Genomic DNA, 21,834 nt, shown 5'->3' with positions numbered 1-21,834 from the left:
TCTTAGATCCCCAGTCGGGGATCGAACCTGTGCCCCCTTCATTGGCAGCGTGGAGCCTTAACCACTGGACCGCCGGGAAAGTCCCCCCCCTTAGTTTTCTAACAAAGTAAATACAGTGTTTATGAGCAGAGTCAATACTGTCAAGTACTTGGGTGTAGTGAGCTTTTAAAACCCATTTATTCTTTTACCATAGGTGGCCTCAGAATGGAGTATTGTTTGTAGCTAGTATTAGGTGGTATTTTTCTATTCACATATTGTCAGAGTGTCACTGTGGAGAAGAAATTACACCCCTCTGAGTCCTCTATTTCTGATTAGAATGTTCTTTTGCTTTGGAGGAAACAGCCCTGTTTGGTTTAAATATTCAGACTCATTTCCCCCCCAGAACTACCTCTTCCCCTGCCCTTTCCAGGGCCCCGACATCCTGTTTTCAGCAGCCTTGTTGTCTGCCCTGGATGAGTAATCGGCCTGGCACCTTGTGCATTCAGGCAGCCCTGTGCAGTGGAATCGTCATACCTAGTTATGTCTGCACACCTGATGTTTTATTAACCAGTATTGATTTTTTTCCCCGGGGGACTTTTTTTTTCTTCCTGAAAAAAAAGGCAACCTTGCAGGAGTGAAAGGCATTGCTGGGACTGAATTTCTAATGAACCCCCTCCTTTTCCTTTTTGTGACGCCTCTTTAATGTAGCTTTATATTTTAAGCGCCTGATCTGAAATTTCATTTTCAGCAATTCCTTTCTGAGAAATCCTTTTCAATCTTGACTTTCTGTAAGGTTAATTTTTTCAAGATTGTGCTGCTTGACTGAAAAACTCAGTAGTGCCTATAAATTTAAGCGTTTCATTCTAGGTTGCGATGAAGCATGTTCACATGCAACGAAATACAGAGAATTTGGAACTCTCTGAGTACTGCTTAGAGAAATAAAAGGGAAGAGAAATCTCATGTCCTATTTCAGGTAGTCCTAAAGTTTCTTCTCATTTCTTTAGGGTTAGTTCAAAGAATTAAAGAAACAGTGGGAGTTATGAACTAGTTTTATGTCATAAAATGAATACAAAGCTCAACAGTTATTTTTGTGACAGAAAAGGATTTTTTTCTTTTTTGCATTCAAAAATAAACATTGACACTTAATATCCCACGTTTACTTTTAGAGAGGCATTCTCACGATGACAGTATAAGTACATCTGAGTTTTTGCATCTCAGTGTGGCATGGATTTTCCTTCCTAAATAAGATTACTTTGTTGTTTCTCTCTCTCTCTGTGTGTGTGTGTGTGTGTGTGTGTGTTTATGAATGTGTATGTTGAACTTAAATGATAGCACAGATTTACGCAGTTGCCATAAATTAAGGGGAGTTTACAAATCATTCCCTTCAGATGCTGAGTTCAACCGTGGGTTGGTCGTACATTCACAGCTGCATTTTAATTTGCTGCCTCAGTCCATCAGGGCATTGTGTACAGGCCACATGCACACCATTAGTTGTCAGTAGATGAGGGTCCTCATGAATCATTCTGACAGCTAGCTTGCATGATCCCAAGAAAGAAGGCCCCGTTCTGTGATTTCCTCCAAGCTGGAAACAAGCCTTCTCAAAGGAATGTGCATCTTCCAAGACATCGCAGATCACTTACACATTAAGTGTCTTGACTTTGCAGATGGTTTTATTACTAATTGTGTATGAATGGTCCATTAAGAAACTGACTGCTGGGGCTTCCCTGGTGGCACAGTGGTTGAGAATCTGCCTGCTTATGCAGGGGACACAGGTTTGAGCCCTGGTCTGGGAGGATCCCACATGCTGCAGAGCAAGTAGGCCCGTGAGCCACAACTACTGATACTGCGTGTCTGGAGCCTGTGCTCCGCAACAAGAGAGGCCACGATAGTGAGAGGCCCGCGCACCGTGATGAAGAGCGGCCCCTGCTTGCTGCAACTAGAGAAAGCCCTCGCAGAGAAACGAAGACCCAACACAGCAAAAATAAATAAATTAATTAATAAACTCCTACCCCCAATATCTTCTTTAAACAAAACAAAACAAAAAAAATGCATATGCCCTTTAAAAAAAAAATAGAAACTGACCCCTGTACCCCTCTGTTCTTCTTACAGTTCTTGGCACTGGGCACACATTATGGCAAGGTTTATTTACTGGATGTCCAGGGGAACATCACTCAGAAGTTTGATATAGTAAGTATCCAATATAAAATAATGTGCGAGCTAAATTTCATGCTGAAATCTGTGCTTTGAAATATTTGTTTTAGCCATTTGTTTTTAGAGCATAAAGAAAGGATCTTTATCAATGAAATAGGAGTGCTAAGAGTTCAACTCTAAACTTTGTAACCTGTGCTAAAAAGTTTTAAAGGTGAACTTACAAAGAAAGAAGTCTGTATTTATACATAATGTATTTTCACTGGGTATCTGCTATATAAACTCCTTTTAAAAATTTATTTTTATGAATCTGTTTAATTGCAGTTCTTTAGTTAATTATAGTCATCCATTTGGCTTTAAATGAAGCACTTAAAATACTCCTAAGTGTATTTGTTTTAAACTGTAACAGTGTAGAATGTCTAGATGAATTGTTAATCAAAGAAAAAAGATTGCTTTTATTGGTGATTAATGGTGCTAATTTACATACTCTGGGGGTTTGTGGAATCCTTAAAGTGTGAACCCCCTCATTTGATGACTAATGTCGATTGTAAGTACATGCCCCATAATCTTCTCCAGATGCCAAATGTAATTGAAAATTGATTGATCACCTTGCTGTTTCAGTTTATCTCTTCTAAATATATAAAGCTAATATTTTATGTGAATGTTCTGCGAGTTGGACTCTTAGGGGATTATATTGACTAAAAGAGAAGAGCCAGGCTTTTTATTTCTTTAATTGTGATTTGGAATCACCAAGGATGGAAGGAAATGTTGAATCTGAAGCTTGATTTTGGTGTTTAAGATGGGCCAAGAAAGTATCAAGTGTCCGTGGTTGTGTGAATGTGAACCTTTGGGATGAAAAAGGTGGTCACTTTGGGGAACATATTCCTTTTTTTTGAAGAAAGCGTCAGCACTTGTTGAAAGATCCATCATAAGGTATTGGGGTAGTTTACGAAGGACACCACAGTTTCTAAAGCTGATACATTATATATTAAAGGTACCAGGTTGCTTTGTTTGGCTTAAAAGAAACAGAACCACAGATGATGACAGTATCCTTGGAATCTCTGGAATAGTCCTGGAAGGGAATTGTGTGCTCTAACCACTGATCCATCAGGCAAATCGTGGGTTCTTGTTTGGCTTCGGCATCCCTTTCAGACAAGAGGATACTTTTGAACCTCTATCTTCTCCCTCCTGGACACTGGCCACCCATTTTGATGATTTAATAAACATTTGGTCTTCCCATTGCCATGCATGAAAATGTGAGCTGGTGCTAGGCAGAGCTCTTTTTTTAATGGTGTCACCCATATCTCCTCACCTTGAAAAAAGAGCTTGCCTGGATGGTCTCTTAAATTTACGGCTCCAGTTTAATGATTCTGTTAAACTCTGCTTCTCAGTAAGTCTTTTAAATATTATATAGAAATTACTTGATTGCTGAGGTTCACAGGACAAACATTGCTGGTTCCATGGCCAAAAGAGAAACCAGGAGTAATACTGTACAAGTTTAATCGTGTCTTTCTTTACCCATTCATTCATGTGGTCCTTCAGTATAAGCCTTCAGCTTTATCTTTTCTGATGTCAGTTTTATGTCAGGTATATCCTGCGTCCTTTTCCAGGTAATTCCTGGTTCTTTCTTTTCAGTCCTGCCTTTATGACATCTTTGAAAATTAAGTTCTTTATAGCTTTGCACTTATTTTTGGGCAGGAGAGGAAGATGGTTTGGTGCTCTGTTTGTTTGTCTCCCTCACACAAGAATTTAATAGTCTGCTGTGGAGAAGTTTTTTCATGAGGCCTTGGGTCTTCATGACCATTACCTTTTGAGGTATATGACTTTCAGGTGACAAATTTCAGAGTGTCATTATCTTTTGAAAGGAGGCTTAATCTTCAGCTTCTCATCTCAGATGAGTTTTTCCCTTTATTTTTTTATTTTCCTGTTTCTGATGATGTGGCTGCTTTGGGGGGCTCCGTATCAGTGCTCTTAAAAAAAGGATTTTTTCAATTCTAAAAACACTTATGGCTTGAATTTGCAGATTTTCTTTGGATGTAATGATTGCCATATTAAATCAAGAACTGTTTTCTTCATTAGAAATGCAGCGAGAGTGAAACAAGTATTAAAAAAAAACTAGTGAATTAACACCTCTGACTTTAGTTTTTACTTCTAGGTGAAACTAATTTAAATGAATTAAAATTAGATAAAATAATAATACCTTATACTTGCATAACATTGTTTTAAAGTTTTCTCAAGAAATGTCTCCTCAACCCATTCATTGCATTTATAGCTTTTGAATGCAGTAGTAAAGTCACAAAGCAGTAGTTCAAAATTCTCACCTATCAATAGGGTTTTGTTTGGCAGAGGTTGGAGGCATAGAGGAATCTTTATTTTTAAAAGGTTTCCCAGATGATTCTGCTATTTGTGTTGGAATGGAATCATTACGTTAAAGGCTGTATAACTTTAAATGTATATGATACAAAAGAAGAAATAACTAAACAAATCATTCTGCATGTTGAAGAAAGTGATTTGTTTTTCCATTAATATTTCAGGAGAAATACTGTTTAGCACACTCTACAAAAGCTAAGCATATGCCTTCCTAATGACCCAGCAGTTCAAAGTATATATCAAGAAAACGGAATACAGTGCATATGTCCACAAAAAATATATCTGTAGAAGAGTGTTAATAGTAGCTTGATTTGTAATAACTCCAAACTAGAAACAACCCAAATGTTCATCAGTAGTAGAATGGATAAGCAAATGATGGTATATTCTTAGCAATTAAAAAGAACAAACTATTGCTACATGCAACAAACATGGATGAATTTCACTGTCTTAATGTTCAGCCAAAGAAGCCAGACACAAATATGTACATGTTGTATGATTCCTTTTATATGATGGTTGAGAGAAGGCAAAATCATACTATGATGATAGAGGTCAGATAATGATTTGACCTGGGAGAGAGCGCAGGAAGAATCTTCTGAAGTGTTGATAATAGTCCCTATCTTGGCGGTTTCCCAGGAATATACATATGTAAAAATCACTGAACTGCACATTTGAGATTTGTGCACTTTATTCTATACGAGTTATAGCTCAATAACGTGCACACGCAGGTACAGAAATACCTATACACGTGTATGTCTCTTTGACCTTGAGCAATGTTCAAATTATCCTTTGTTGAAGCAACCTTTACTCGACTTACTTCTAAATCCCAGAACATTTCCCAGGTTGGTGTCTTGTTCAGAGATCTTGATATAAATGAATCATGCCACTAAGATTATTCTTACAGTTGTATATTCTCCTATAATTACATAAAAAGTTTGATAGAGAGGATTCTGTGCTACCCAACCATCTATGATTGTTCTTTTGTGGATCAAAAGCAAAAACCACTAGGGTGATGATTTACTTTGCATGTTGATATTCAGATTTCAGTCCATCTGAAAGGATATTCAGAATATATGTTAATTAACATGCTTTAGCCACACGTGTGTTTTTTAAAGATTTTTTTCCCTAGGTGTAACTTTGTTAATTCAGATTTAATTGATAAAGTTCAATTTTACTGAAATCACAGAATAAAATTAAAATAGGTCTAGCTTCTCAGGTAAAGGGGCTCAAGTTGCTAAGAAAATTGCCTTCTTGAATATAGATCAAGCCATATTCTCCTGAATAATGGGTGTCTCAATTGCTTACACAGTATGTAACATATGACTTCAAAATCCTTAGAGGATCTCAAATTCCTTTTAAATTCCCACATGGCATCTATGCCCATATGATGTCATTAATCATAGTAGTCACTTTCTCTTTAATAGCCTCCACTTTCCTTAAGCATGTTAATTTATGGCTTACTAATTAAGAATACTTATTGTACTTTGAAGCAATGAGCAAATTATTTTGGAGCATTATTCCATATGTTTTAAATCTTTATTCTATTAAGTGTGCTAGAGGGAGAGCAAAGAAGTCTGCTGACCAAATAAATCTCTGCTCTTTACCTTTATGTGTTTTCTTTCTTTGCTAGAAATAGGAAATGAAAAGTTTGGCTGTCACCATGCCATGGCAGAAGACATCAGGTAAATACTTACAAAATGGATCGTTACAAAAAAGAAAGGAATAGGAAAACAAAATAGAACAGGGGCTTATTAGGCATTTTATATTAAGATAAATATGAAATTAAAAAAATTAATCTCTTAAAGAAGAGGTGGTTTCAGGATTCTCCTTGAACTCCAGATAGTAGAGTCTTTTGCTATTTCTACTTTTTAAAATTTGGCTGTGCCACATGGCTTGCAGGATCTTAGCTCCCACTGGACCGCCAGGGAATTCCCATCTTTTGCTATTTCTATGGCTGTTTTTGATTTGGGATTAGACTAACACACTCTTTTCCTTACTGCCGAGCTTTGGTACTTCTTATGGTCGTATGGTATTAAAAACCCAGATTTCTGTGAAAACTAGCTCACACTACGGTATTTTAACACCCTCTTAAGAGTTCTTTTTATTTCTGCTTATCTTCCCCACTCATCAGTTCAATCCCTGTGTCTTTGAGAACCCTGGACAGCTCCTCACAGCTTCCCAGATCAAGTCCTAATCTGTGGCTAAGACCCTTGCCGTATGGCCGAAACCTACGTTTCCAATCTTAGTTTTAGTTTCTTCCCTCTCCAGTCATTCTGATCCACTCACCGTCTTCTGGTTATTGACTTGGATGTGCTTGTTCCAGCCTTTTAATCACATATTCCAAGGACGCCCTTCTTCCGTTAAGTCCTGTTCTTTCTGCGATGTGCTTGTACTGCAGTGACTTCTCCTTTGAACTCCTGAATTATTGCTATTTTCACTTGCAGTGTTAATCCATCATCGTGTCAATTCCAGCTTCATGTTCATATTCAAGGTTTTGGAGGGCAGGGGCCATGTCTCCTACTATACCGCTCCCCTCTTTCTCTCCCTCTCGTCTCTGTGGCTGTTTGGTACCCAGTGAGTGTATCAGCTGATAATATCTTCTTGAACATACTCATGGAACTGGCTCTTTCTGTCATTACTTAACCTCTTGGGAGGGCATCTGGGAGTCAGATCTCTGCTCTCCTGTGTATTATTCAACCCTCACACCCCTCTGGATTTATAATTTAAAATGTTTGTATTGAGATCATAACCTTAACTCTTACTTATGGAAAGTAAGCCTTTTATTCAGTGATACTTGGAGAGTTTTTAAGATATACTCAGACTTTGCCTAGTTCCTATGGAGAATCCATAAAGTCAACGGAATGCAGAAGCTGAGGAGACTTTGGAGATCATTCTAGATACAAAAGGTGCCGAGTCAGGCAACTGGAGGGAAACTGAGCTTGAGCTGCTTTGGTTCTCTATTCCCTGCCTGCTTCCTGTTGCACTCGCCTCTTCCAGTTCATTCCAGGCCTTCCTCACATCTCTAGACGTTTCCCTCACCTAAGGTTGAAAAAGATGTTTTTGTGACTGGATCCTGCCTGGGAGTGACCATGGTTTCATTTCTCTCTCTGGGCTTTGGGACTCAGCCATCTTTTGGATTGCATTCCCGGCCTTTTGTGTGCTCTCTTTGTCTTAGAGGAATTTATTTCTAATATAAATCAGCTCCTCTTCTCTCTTTCCTTGGTATTGATATATAAATGTTGATGATAGGATCACCCATCTTTATTTTTATGTTTCAGCAAAAGAAAAGCTTATCTTCTCTCTCCTGGCCAGTGTTATCCTGAAAACTGAGGGTTCCTTTAAGCTTCTCAGATTGCATCTTTAATATTCACGAATACCTCTTTTATCCTTCCCATGGTTTAATCATCTCCTTCTCCCTGGCACCTCCACTTCTGGAAACTACAGTACTTTTGTCGAGGTTATTTGCATCTGTGTCGAGGTCATTCCATCCAGAGAATGTGTATTTCCTGAGGGCGGTTTCTCTCATTTCTCTCTGCATCCTTAGTGCTCAACATAAAAGCTGATGAATAGCGAGACATTGATGGAACTTGGCTGAACCAGTAGTTCTAAATCTTTAAAGTTCCATGTATCTGGACTACCTTCCAGATAATCAGGGTTTTACACCTTCCTTTCCTCCATCAGGATAACTGTGTGTACATTATGGGGAATCATGTGGGCATGACCACCTCTTCGAGAGTAAATACAGATCCCAGGCATTCATTATTACCCTGAAGAACCCAACTCTTTGGGGCTCATTCATAATGTAGCCAGAATAGTGGGGGGTGACTGTTCATTAAAAGAACCCTTGGAGCAGATCTAAAAATGTAAGCTATCTATCCGTGAACAAAGAAACCCTGCTCTACTATTGGTCGCAGGGTACTTGTTTATCGACCTGAAGCACATCCCATCCATATGTGCAATTCCAGGTGTGGCATCATTACTTGGGAAGCAGGGCATGTATCTTTTGATATTATCCAAGTGGTACATTGTTGGCTCAAATGTGGCAGTGTCTGTACTATCTGTCTAAGACTGACTGACAGGTCTCAGCTTCTTATGTGTTTAAAGAATCTGTTTTCTATATTTGGACTCAGTATCTTGAGTGATAAGAAGTATGTCCAATGAGGTGAGAATTACTTAAATGGAAATCAAACTTCTGAGAAATGATGCCAAGGAAAGTCCTGTTTCCCATTTTCTGCATTTTTTTTTCATAAATAGTCTCCAGTGTGTGGATTGGTTATCGGTAGGTTGATAACTTTGGTAGCATCTGTGTGCAGAGGTGAGTAAGGAAACAGGTTCAGCTTTTTTTTTTGTTTTTATAAATTTATTTATTTATTTATTTATTTTTGGCTGTGTTGGGTCTTCGTTTCTGTGCGAGGGCTTTCTCTAGTTGCGGCAAGCGGGGGCCACTCTTCATCGTGGTGCGCAGGCCTCTCACTATCGCGGCCTCTCTTGTTGCAGAGCACAGGCTCCAGACGCACAGGCTCAGTAGTTGTGGCTCACGGGCCCAGTTGCTCCGTGGCATGTGGGATCTTCCCAGACCAGGGCTCGAACCCGTGTCCCCTGGATTGGCAGGCAGATTCTCAACCACTGCACCACCAGGGAAGCCCCACAGGTTTAGCTTTAAGAATGCTTCTCTCATTGAAAATAAAGTGTCATGCTTACAGAATGTTGTCATATCTGATCTTTAAGTGGTAACTGCATTTGGGCAAATATCTCTTAAATAGCTAACATTTTAAATATTTCTTCACCAAGTTACCCTGGTGCTCCACCCATTTCATAGTCAGGGTTGAAGTAATTGTAACTTTTTGGAACTTGACTCTGAGCTGGGTAGTAGACTGGAGCCTAAGTGTCAGAAAGCCCGTGGACTCTATTCTGTGGTAAAGGAGAGCCTCGTGGTGGGGCTTCTTTGGGGATCAAGCGCTTATGGCAAATTCAGAACAGTAAAAGGATCATGAACAGTGTGGAGACTCGGAGGAGGAGTGATGAAGTTTGCAAGCGGGAGAAAGTGAAATTTGAGGTGAATCTTGAAGGATGAATGAGCATTTTTCAATTGTTGGAGTGGGTTTGGGCCAGGTGATGGATGCTTCCTGTGAAACAGGGAATCACAAAGGGCAGGGAACTTTGATCACAGACTTTACATCCACACATATATGTTGTTTTTCCTCCAGTAGCTCAAGAATAAGGGAGTGGAGAGGAAAGAATGGATGGGGAGGTGCAATGAGAGAGACTAAGGCAGCAGGTTTGCAGAAGGACTGAAGGAAAAAGAAAAGTAGTGTTTTCCTGAGTGTCTTCGTGGGGACTGACTTTGGAGTTTGGACTGTTTAGGGAAGCAAGTGAAACGAGAACAGTGATGGGAAATCAGGTGTCATGGACCAGAAGACAGGGGCTTTACATATGGATGTGTCTGTGTATACAGTTTAATAACAAATAATTTATACCTTGAGTTTTGTTTTGTTAGTAATAGACTTCCAAAGACTAAAAAGTCTCGGGAAACCCTTACAGAGCATGTTTCAAAATAAGGGTGTATTACTTCTTCCTTGAACAAGCTCTGTTTTTCTATCTGAATTGTTTTTTTTTTAATTGGAGTATAGTTGATTTACAATGTTGTGTTAGTTTCAAGTGTACAGGAAAATCATTCAGTTATACATATATAAACATTATTTTTCATATTCTTTTCCATTATGGTTTATCACAGGACACTGAATATAGTTCCCTGTGCTATACAGTAGGACCATGTTGGTTATCTGTTTTTTGGTTTTTTTTTTTGGCTGCGTTGGGTCTTCGTTGCTGTGCATGGGCTTTCTCTAGTTGTGGTGAGTGGGGGCTACTCTTCGTTGTGGTGCATGGGCTTCTCACTGCGGTGGCTTCTCCTGTTGCGGAGCACAGGCTCTAGGCGGGTGGGCTTCAGTAGTTGTGGCACGCGGGCTCTAGAGTGCAGGCTCAGTGGTTGTGGCTCACGGGCTTAGTTCCTCTGTGGCATGTGGATCTTCCCAGACCAGGGCTCGAACCCGTGTCCCCTGCATTGGCAGGCGGATTCGTAACCACTGCGCCACCAGGGAAGCCTGGTTATCTGTTTTATACATAGTAGTGTGCATATGTTAATCCCATGAATTGTTTCGTTTTATGAGTCTTTTCTAGAAATTATTTCTTGTCTATAATCACCAAGTTTTTTGCATTTGATAAAATCATGATGTATTATGATAAATGGGAACTTAAAGGATATTTTGTTTATCTGTCCATCCAAGACATGAAATTCTTCTATAGTATTCTTATTACGTGGTTGTTTAGTCCTTAGTTTATATCTCTAGTAAGAAGAAATCCATTACTTTCACGGGCAGCTATTAGCTGTTTGCACTTAGTTTTAATATGAATTTTCCCCCTTTCTATCAATTAAACCAGCAAAAGCTAGGTAAAATGGAATAACACATACCATTAAACACCTCTTAGAGTGGCTAAAATTACACTGAAAGACTGACCATCAGGTGTTGGTGAGGGTATAGAGAAACTGGAACTCGTGCTACTGGTGGAAATGCAAAGTGGTGTAACCTCTTTGGAAAACAGTTGAGCAGTTTTATAAAACATTAAACATGCACCTACTGTCTGATCCAGGCATTCACCCTTAGGAAATGAAAGCATATGCTCATCCAAAGACTTGTACGTGGGGCCTCCCTGGTGGCGCAGTGGTTGAGAGTCCGCCTGCCGATGCAGGGGATACGGGTTCGTGCCCCGGTCTGGGAGGATCCCATATGCCATGGAGCGGCTGGGCCCGTGAGCCATGGCCGCTGAGCCTGCGCATCCGGAGCCTGTGCTCCGCAATGGGAGAGGCCACAACAGTGAGAGGCCCGCGTACCACAAAAAAAAAAAAAAAAAGACTTGTACGTGAATGTTCACTTAATTTTTATTTATGATAGCCCCAAAGTGGGAGCAGTCTATATGTCTCATCTACAGGTGAATGGTTAAACAAAATGTGATATATCCATATGATGGCATTCTAATCATCAGTAGAAAGGAATGAACTTTTGGTACACACTGAAACATGGATGGATCTCAAATCTATCATGTTAAGTGAAAGAAGCCAGACTCAAATGGCTACATATTATATGGTTGCATTTATATAAAATTCTAGAAAATGCAAATAAATCTATAGTGGCAGAAAGCAGATCAGTGGTTGCCTGGAGATGGGCAGAGGGATGGTGTGGTGGGATTATAAAGTGGTGTGAAGGAACTTTCAGGGCTGATAGATACATTCATTATATTGACTGTGGCGAAGGTTTCATGAGTGCATACATATGTCACAACTTTGCCAGATTTAAATATGTGCGGTTTATTGTATGTCAGTTATATCTCAGTAATGCTGTTTTTAAAAAACAAAAATGACAAACTACAGAAAAAATAGAATAACACGTTCCCAGTGGTGATATTTACGTATCAAAATGTTATTTGCGTGTATGTAACCCCAAACTGTTGGGTATTCTTTAAGGTGCTTGATATTATAAAGGACACCGTACAGAGTGGGATCTAGATTATCTAATTGCTGGCTTCTTTGGTCTTTCTTTAGGTTGTGAGTCAAAAGAAAAAAAAATTCTTCATTTAAAGTTTCTTCATTTAACATTCTCCTTGTTTCTTTTTTTTTAAGTTAAAGTATAGTTGATTTACAATATTGTTACTTTCAGGTGTACAGCACCTGAATACTGTGACTCAGTATTTTCACAGATTATCTTCCATTATAGGTTATTTCAAGATAATGAGTATAATTCCTTGTGCTGTATGGCATATTCTTGTTGCTTATCTATTTTATATAGTAGTTTGTATCTGTTAATCCCATATTCCGAATTTGTCCCTTCCCTGCTTGCTCTTTGGTAAACATAAGTTTGTTTTCTGTATCTGAGTCTGTTTCTGTTTTGCATATACACTCATTTGTATTATTTTTCAGATTCCACATATAAGTGATATCATATAGCATTTGTCTTTCTCTGTCAGACTTATTTCACTAAGCATAATGTTACTCTCTAGGTCCATCCATGTTGCTGCAAATGGCAGCATTTCATTCTTTTTTTATGGCTGAGTAATATTCCATTGTGTGTGTGTGTGTGTGTGTGTGTACACCAACCACATCTTAATCCAGTCTTCTGTTGATGGGCACTTGGGTTGTTTCCATGTCTTGTCTGTTGTAAGTAGTGCTGCTATGAGCATTGAGGTGCATGTATCTTTTCGAATTAGTGTTTTCGTTTTTTCCAGATATATACTCAGGAGTGGAATTTCTGGGTCATATGGTAGCTCTGTTTTTAGTTTTTTAAGGAACCTCCATACTGTTTTCCATAGTGGCTGCACCAAATTACATTCCCACCAGCAGCTTATGAGTGTTCCCTTTTCTCCACATCCTTGTCAACATTTGCTATTTTTAGACTTTTGGATGATGGCCATTTTGATAGGTATGAAGTGATACCTCCCTGTGGTTTTGATTTGCATTTCTCTAATGTTTAGTGATGCTGAGCATCTTTTCATGTGCCTGTTAGCCATCTGTATGTCCTCTTTGGAGCTCCAGTGGCACCCTCGAGTAGTGCATTGTTACTTACACAATGTTATCCTTGTTTCTCACCAATGAAATATGGCTGGAAAAAATACCAAAAGTTCAGCCTACATGAGAAATGGAAGAATTTCCCCAGTATTATCAATATTTTTTCCTGTTTTGGTTCTGTATTTGCATAAGTAATACATGTTTTATATTGTATATCCCTTTTGGGGGGAGCTCCACCTTTTGTAGAAATGATACAGTGACTGAGAGTGGAATAACTGAATAGGTGGGCATTTGTTTTAGGTTTCCCTGTGGCATGGGTACTCTATTTTAGGCAGGAAAAATGGGCTTGTTTGAAATAATGGAATGAGCAGCTTCTGTGCCCGAATATCTCGTTTGGGTACATCTGCTGTGTTAGCAGAAAGTCTACCAGAATTTTGTTAGATTTTCTAGAAGAGTTTCATCTCAGAGGGAGAGAACAAAATGCCCTGTGAGGTAGTCTAAACATTTGATTCCATTTTACTTTAGTGTATAAAAGTTAATGTATTAGGGAACTTTGGTTGCCCAGTGACAGAAATCCATCTCAGCCGGGCTTAACTAACAGGGGGATTTACTAGCTCTTGTTGTAAGTTATGTGGGGCTGAAGTGGGTTTTCAGGGTCTGGATAGCATCTTGGAGTACCCATTTCTGTGATAGACCTTTTTTTTTTTTTGGTCTCGTGGGCAACATTGTCAACCCGCAGTCCAAGACTAATGCCTTAGAACTATAGTCCTCTTAAACAAAGTAGGACTCCTTCAGTGACTCTGGCAAAAACCTGCCAGGAAGGACTTTGATGGGCCTGGTTGGGGTGCGTTCTTCTACCTGAAGCAGTTGCTGTAGGTTGTTTGATAGGATACTCTGGCGAGGCCTGAGTTGGAAGTGGGAATTAGGGGAGGGGGCTGAATCCCATTCTAATCATATAGAATACGTTTCTTCATGGAGAAAGCAGGTCTGTAATTGCCTGGAGCCATCCAGGAGCCAACTTTTCAGTGCCCTGTACACCTAATGAACGATGCTAAATTGGGGAGTGATACAGGGATGAACATCCTTGGATGGGCTGGGGAATCTTGTGACTGATTATTTCCTTTGAACAAATCCCTTGAGGTGAAATCACTAGGGCAGACACTATGAACATTTTTAAGGTTCGCTGCATATTCCTGTATTCCACTGTGCTTAGGTTATACTAAATTATATTCTCACCAGCACTGGATGAGAATATGTCAGTATATCTCGTCATCTGCATAGGCTGTCATCATTCAAAAAACTTTGCCACTTAGATTTCTAAAAACTGGGAATTTATTGATCTAGTGTGTATTTGTTTGGTTACTAATGAGGCTGTGTACTCTTTTGAGAATTGCTGGTTCCTATACTTTGTCAGTATGTATGTAAAGGTCTAAATTGATTTATAATTAAAAAGTTCACTGTTGACAAGCAAAAATAACAACATTGATCTGGGCTACTCATGCGATGGCTCAAAATCAGAAGTCACCAGCAAGTCAAATTTAATACTTGCAAGTAAATCTTTCTACTATTAAATAAAACGCTGCTTTACTTTTAGGACAACATCCATTTTAAATTAATACTTGAAATCTGAACTGTATTGTTTTTGTTTGGTCACCTGTTTTGATTCTTTAAGTTCTATAAAAGCTTGTAATCATAAAGTTTAGCAAGTTTTAACAATCAATATATTTTTGTTAAAATATTACTTACAGAATGAACTCATACAGATCAATAAGGAAAATGCAGACAACCCAGGAAGAAACTGGGCAAACAGTATGAACAGGAAGTTCTCAGATGGAGAACAGCAATCGTCTCCAATAACCACATAAAAAGATGCTCGCTTTCTCTAGTAGTGACAGAGTAATCAGGAAAATGTGAAGTAAACCAACAATGAGATATAATTTCACACCCATCAGTTGGGCAAACATTTAAAAGTCTGATCAGTACCAGGGCCAGGGAGTTGGGTGCTCTCTTCCTTGAGGGCTTGTAGAGTCCAGACACATCTCCTTGTTGGAAGAGTAACAGAAGTCTTCTAGTCTATGGTTTATCTTTTAATTCCTCATTTATGATATTTTCAGTTGTTCAGAGGTTTTTTTTAACAGCTGTATTGCATTTTAATCTAAATGCAATAAATACATATCTGTCTTCTCATTACACTATTTTTTGTCTTCTGAGGGAAAATTTTTTTGGTCCCCCCAAAGTTGTAAAGATATCCTTCCACACTTTCTTCCCATGGTTTTAAAGTTTTGCTTATTACATTTAAGTCTACATTCTTTTTTAAAAAAAATGATGTTTTATTTATTTAGGCTGCGTTGGGTCTTCATTGCTGCGTGCAGGCTTTCTCTAGTTACGGCGAGTGGGGGCTACTCTTCGTTGCGGTGTGCAGGCTTCTCATTGCAGTGGCTTCTCTTGTGGAGCACATGCTCAAGGCGCATGGGTTTCAGTAGTTGTGGCATGTGGGCTCAGTAGTTGTGGCTCGCGAACTCTAGAGCACAGGCTCAGTAGTTGCGACACATGGGCTTAGTTGCTCTGTGGCATGTGGGATCTTCCCGGCCCAGGGCTCAAACCTGTGTCCCCTGCATTGGCAGGCGAACTCTTAACCACTGCACCACCAGGGAAGTCCCTAAGTCTTCATTCTTCCTTCAGAAAAACCATCCTTACTGTACCACGAGGAGAAAGATGTATTCCTTGATTTCAAGATGGAGTCTGAAGTTCCTGCTTTGCCCAGAAAAGAAAGGACACAAAACTTACAACCCCCTGAGCCTACTGATGTCCCACGTTCTTTTCTTGGCCCTACTTCGACCTTGACTTGGTTGCATCACTGGCAGTCCAGCTACTCCAGAATAGGTGTGGAAAGAGCAGTGCTGATGGGTGATTGGAGATGAAGGCTGATGGCCAGCAGAAGGGTGGTGGCCAGGCTCTGGAGGGGCAGGATGTGGTCCTCGGGTGGGGCTTGGGCACTGTGGTGCTGTGGCTGCCAGTCAAGTTCAGGGTCAGACTCCTAGCTTTCAGCCCTTGCCCCACCTTCATTAGCTTGGGTGGATTCTTTAACCTCTCTTTCACTTTCTTTATAAAATGTAGAGCATAGTCACACCCCTGATTTATGTGACTGTTTTAAGAATTATTTGTGAAATAATTGATTGTCAAGGATTTAGTGCAAGGCTCAGCCACTGATAACCACAGTGAGGAATGGGATCAAGTCCAGAGTCTGATGGCAGACATTTACGATGCTTCCCGAAGGAGAGCGGTTATTTTTGAATTCATTGATGAGGTTGGCTTTCATACTGTTCGCTGTGTATAGGACAGGCAGACATACAAGGGTGGGAGGCAGGGAGGAAAAACGAGAAAGAAGGGAAGAAGAGAGAACCTTCTGTGACACGCCTCTTCCTCCCACTGATTTGCTACCTGCTTCAGCAGATCCTTTGTTTATTTGGGGAGCAGGCATCTTTTCTCGTAGGGCTCAAATAGGCTTACTTCTTTGACGTTTGAGGAACATGTTTCCTTATTAACTAGGTTCTGCAAATGGATCCCAGTGCTGATGCAGTGAGTTGACTTCAGGAGTTTCTTTTCAGTGTAGACACTGCAACTTGGTTTGCAAGATGCTTCTTTTGAGAACCGTTGAGAGATGGCAGTCTACTTGGGAGGTGACTTGATAAAGCAGTGATTTTACACCAGAGAGCATTATAACAATAATTTCTGTGGTAAAAGTAGAGCTGAATTTGTGAAGTTTTAAGTGGTCTTTCTTCATCTTATGTCTGAAAAGGAACTTAGGCATTTTCTATTTGGTTAATAACTTACTCGCAGTCATTTAAACTATTTGTACTGCCCTTATATATATATTTTTTTGTGTGGTTCACGGGCCTCTCACTGTTGTGGCCTCTCCCGTTGTGGGGCACAGGCTCCAGACGCGCAGGCTCAGCAGCCATGGCTTACGGGCCCAGCCGCTCCGCAGCATGTGGGATCTTCCCAGACCGGGGCATGAACCCGTGTTCCCTGCATTGGCAGGCGGACTCTCAACCACTGCGCCACCAGGGAAGCCCTGTACTGCCCTTTTGAGATAAGTGATTTTTTTTTCCCCCAACCTGTGGAAACACAAAGCCTTTACTTTCTCAGAGGTTGGTTTTAGATAAAGAGAATTCATTAACATCCCTGCTGCTATTATTAAGTCATAAATGAGAGTGAGAAGTAAGAACATTTGTACTCCTAACAGACTTTTCCTTTATTATTGATGGTATTCTTAACTTGATATTGAGGAATTAAGTAGGGATATCTGGTGAGATGTTCAGATAACTTTGTTGCCATCATGGGTTTGCATTGTGTTCAGCTTTCTTGAGCTGCTTTTGTTAATGAAGTTTGTCCTCAAAGGTGGACCAGCAGTGGCATAGCAGATCCTTAGGACTTGGACAGTCTAAGGGGTAGCCCTCTAAAACTTAATTTTAAAGAGCAGTAATATGCTTATTATTCCTTTTTGAGTTATATGGTCTCAGGGTTGACAACCCCATTTCTGTTGCCTTAACTCTTATAGGAAAAATGTATTATAGGCTCTGGGGCAGTGTTCTCTGGGAAGAAAAGGAGTTTTGTTTTCTGGAATTGTAGTTTTGAACCCCATAGGATGGGAATCTTGGGGACATGGCCAACTACAGAGGACACCTTATTCACCACCTTTCAGTCAAACCTATTTGGGTGTTAAAACATCAGTGTTTATTTCTAAGCTCAATTATTATTTGAAATAATTTAGCAAGTTGGGCTGTATGACGTGTGTAAACCTCTGTGTCGTGACTTACTGTAGGGACGGAAGGGCTGGCCGTGTGCCTTCTCTGCTGAGTCACGGCTCTCTGTGGTGACACCACTAAACTGCTCCCAGCAAGGTCCTGCCTTTTCATTAGATCATGTATCCCTCATAGGTCCTTGTTTCTTTATCAGTGGCGTCTAGTGGGCCAGACCAGGTTAAGCCTCTTTTTGAATCTAAATACTCCTACCGACAAAAAAGCCAATCAATCTTCACCTAACTGCAAAGACTTGGCTTTTCCAGGCCCCTGAGGGATAGCATCCCTTCCGAAGCCGCCATCTCTTCTCCTCCTCGCTGTTTGCTTCTGTCTCTGTGACATTTAGCCTCCATCATCTGCCTTCATCATTACCCGTTTATCCCCTAGATGCTGCTCACAGCTCATTCTTTTGCTCGTTCCTTTCACGGCCACCACCCTTGCTCAAGTCTGTATTGAGTCTCACTTGGGTTATTGCAGTGAAACGCCACTGATCTGCCGTAGACACCTCAGGTCTCCCCTGATCTCTCCTTCACACAGCGGCCCAAGTCATCTACCCAGAAGAGTGCTGGGATTTTGTTACTCTCCTTCCTGAAAATACTCCTTGTGCCTCCCTGATGCCAGTGGAATAAAACAGAGCTCTCCCTGCGGCCCTCAGGGCTTCTGCTGTCTGGGCTACAGTCTCCTCCCACATCGAGGCCTGCACTGTATCCTGCTTTGTCCTTTGGCTCTTGCTGGAATGTGCTCTCCTGTCTTTTGTCCGTGGAAATGCTGTGTCCCTCTCTCTCTGTGATACCTTCCTGATGACCCCACACAGAAGAGCACATCCTTCGTGTTCATTCAGTGATTGCTTCTTTTTTAAAAAATTTTTATTTTATATTGGAGCATAGTTGGTAAACAATGTTACGTTAGCTTCGGGTGTACAGCAAAGTGATTCAGTTATACCTACACATGTATCTCTTCTTTTTCAAATTCTTTTCCCAGGCTATTGAGCACAGTTCCGTGTGTTATATAGTAGGTCCTTGTTGGTCATCTGTTTTAAATCTAGCAGTGTGTACATGTCATGGTGATTGCTTCTTATTCCTTAAGCCAACATTCTGTAAGGATGTGCAAGGGGTATAAAGAATAATAAAACACAGCCTCTGTTCTCAGGTTGGATCAGTTGTGGAACTAGTCACATAAACAACGATCTGTAATATAACATTAAATTGTAAAATAGAGTAAAAATAAGTGTAAAGTTGTACACTTCTGTATACAAAGTGCTGCCGTCAGACTGTGTACACAACCCCCTTGAAGGCAGGCCTTGTTTATTTTTGTTTAATCCTCTCTGTATTATGTAGGGGTTTTGATGATATCAGTTAGTCTTTTGTGAAATGCATTTATTAGTGAATTGTCCTTCTGCATTTTTCCCTTGTAATAATATGACTTTGCATTTCTCTGGTAACTCAGTTCTCCTTTTTTTTTTTTTTTTGGCCCTGCTGCATGGCTTGCGGGATCTCAGTTCCCCAACCAGGGATTGAACCTGGGCCGTGGCAGTGAAATCCCGACTCCTAACCATTAGGCCACCAGGGAACTCCGTCTGCTTTCCTTTTTCTATCACTCCTCCCTCTGTATCTTTGTTGGGTACATGTATAAACAAGGAAACTATTGCCTCAGGTCAAGAACAAATCATTTTTATCACACTTCACACATTATATTTCACCATTTGAAAGCTGTCAGTTGTATTTCTTTTCAGGTCATTTATATATGGAACAAATGTTAATCCCTTTAATAATGGTTTTCCAGTAAAACAGATTGTTTTTACAATGGTGTCACAACGTAGCACAGTGTCCGGTACCAATACCAGAAAGAGAATTTCTGCTGACAACTTCTGCTGTCACTCAGGGTGATTCACCTAGAAGGTTCTGCTAAAGTTTTTCTCCCTGACCTGCCACATGTAGTATTGTAGATAACCAGCCAGGGCATCACAGGGAGACTTCTCCAAGGTGTCCACTCTGAACTGTTAAGCACGTGAGCATGGCAAGCTCTGGGGGGAATGAACTCCGACCCTGACTGGCTACTCATCCATCTCACTGCAGAGGACCACTGTGGCTTAGTCGCATCCCTGGAAGGTCACTGTCTTTTTAAAATTATTTATTTATTTATTTATTTTTGACTGTGTTGCGTCTTCGTTGCTGCGCACGGGCTTTCTCTAGTTGTGGCAAGCGGGGGCTACTCTTTGTTATGGTGTGCGGGCTTCTCATTGCGTGGCTTCTCTTGTTGTGGAGCACGGGCTCTAGGCGCGGGGGCTTTAGTAGTTGTGGCACATGGGCTCAGTAGTTGTGGCTCGCGGGCTCTAGGGTGCAGGCTCAGTAGTTGTGACGCACAGGCTTAGTTGCTCTGCAGCTTGTGGGATCTTCCCGGACCAGGGCTCGAACCCGTGTCCCCTGCATTGGGAGGCGGATTCTAAACCATTGCGCCACCAGGGAAGTCCTCACTGTCTTAAGTGTGAACAGTGTTCCAGTGATTTGCAAGCTTCCTAAGGGCAAGGACCCCATTTAACATGTTCACTACATGCACCTGGCGTCCAGGACAGTCCTTTGTCTTTGAATTAAAGAGGGAGTGTGGACCAAAAGGCTGTTTTTGCCTTTTATCAAAGTAATGTTTTAATTGGTGCCGAGATCATGACTCTGACTTGGGTCCATGTCGTGTGCAAGCCAGCCTCCTACCCCTGTGGCAGGGGATGTGGCTGGCAAGGCAGAAGACGAAGTTTAACAAAAGGAAAACAGCTCTAGGAATCAGCAGTGTGCCTAGTTCTTAGGAGGCAATCCCTTCCAAATCCTCCCTGTGCTTTTAAAGGTTGTCAGGATTTAGAAAACGAACATCTATCTAATACATCTTCTGTAGGTGGCAAGGCTGTCCATGACCCCGCCGTGCTGAGGTTGTGTGTCCACATCTGTCGCCACCAGGCAGGGACAGCAGTGGGGTCTGTGCGGTCAGAGGAGGTTGCACATGGTCCTTGTAAATTGCCAGCATCTAAGTTACATCCAGTGTGCTCTTACGGGGGTGGTGGTTAAGAACTCTTGATGGGAGAGTAGTTTTCAAAGTTAAAAAAAATATATTTAGGAATGTTTAAGTGAATAGCAGGGACTGATTTATAAGCAGTCTTAGAAATGCAGAAAATTTAAGCTCAAGTGTTCACTTAAAACAGTGATGACAGTAAGTGGACAAAACTTCTTTTCTTGCCAAGCAAGGTGATGCTTCCTCAAAACTTCTCTTCATTCTTCTCATTTCCAGATGATTTTCATTTCTTTTGGATGATTTTCAGGGTATTGGTTAGAGTTCAAATCAAGGAATTCATTTTCTAATAGGATAATTTGATTCTTTGATCATTAGAATGGAAGTTAAATTTAAGTGGAGAATTAGAGACATTTAATAAATATATATATTTTCCTATCAAACAGTATTCTTCTTGTGGAAGTTATAGAATATGAAGGCTATCTGGTGATAAACATAGACAGTGGACTCTGTACCTTAAAGTAAGCACTTCCTACTATTCACATAAAGTTTGTACCATCAAAGAAAAGCTGTGATGAACTATAAAGCTACTTGGAGCACTACAGCGAGTTTGAAATCACTGAGGAGAGTCATCTGTATTTCAATAAATGATGATATTTGGGGAGTATTTTTGAGTTCCCGTATTAGGAGTACAGCAGACCTCACCTGAAATAACAGACATGTAATTGTTTGACTTTATTAAAATAACAATATTGGTATGCTCAGTATTTAACTAACATGTAAGTTATTCAAGTAAATACTTTTCACTTTGAAATCAGCTTATGTAAATAGGTTGTACTTTTTAAAAATTGAAGTATAGTTGATTGACAATGTTGTGTTAGTTTCAGGTGTACAGCACAGTGATTCAGTTATATCTATCTATCTATTATTTTTCAGATTCTTTTCCCTTATAGGTTATTACAAAATATTGAGTAGAGTTCCCTGTGC

At 40.3% G+C, this 21,834-nt stretch overlaps 1 protein-coding gene across 1 annotated transcript in view; it reads left to right on the top strand.

Moving 5' to 3' along the window:
- Positions 1-21,834, top strand: part of VPS41 (VPS41 subunit of HOPS complex) — a 194,601-nt gene that overhangs the window by 45,774 nt on the left and 126,993 nt on the right. Inside the window, exon 4 of the mRNA XM_060108229.1 lies at positions 2,089-2,166. Coding sequence (XP_059964212.1) covers positions 2,089-2,166 — 78 coding nt within the window. The remainder of the gene's footprint in view (positions 1-2,088; positions 2,167-21,834) is intronic.

The sequence above is a fragment of the Mesoplodon densirostris genome, chromosome 9 (assembly GCF_025265405.1).
Source record: "Mesoplodon densirostris isolate mMesDen1 chromosome 9, mMesDen1 primary haplotype, whole genome shotgun sequence".
NCBI lineage: Eukaryota > Metazoa > Chordata > Mammalia > Artiodactyla > Ziphiidae > Mesoplodon > Mesoplodon densirostris.
The sequence above is the reverse complement of the archived record's forward strand: the minus strand, read 5'-3'. Positions and strand labels throughout refer to the sequence as shown.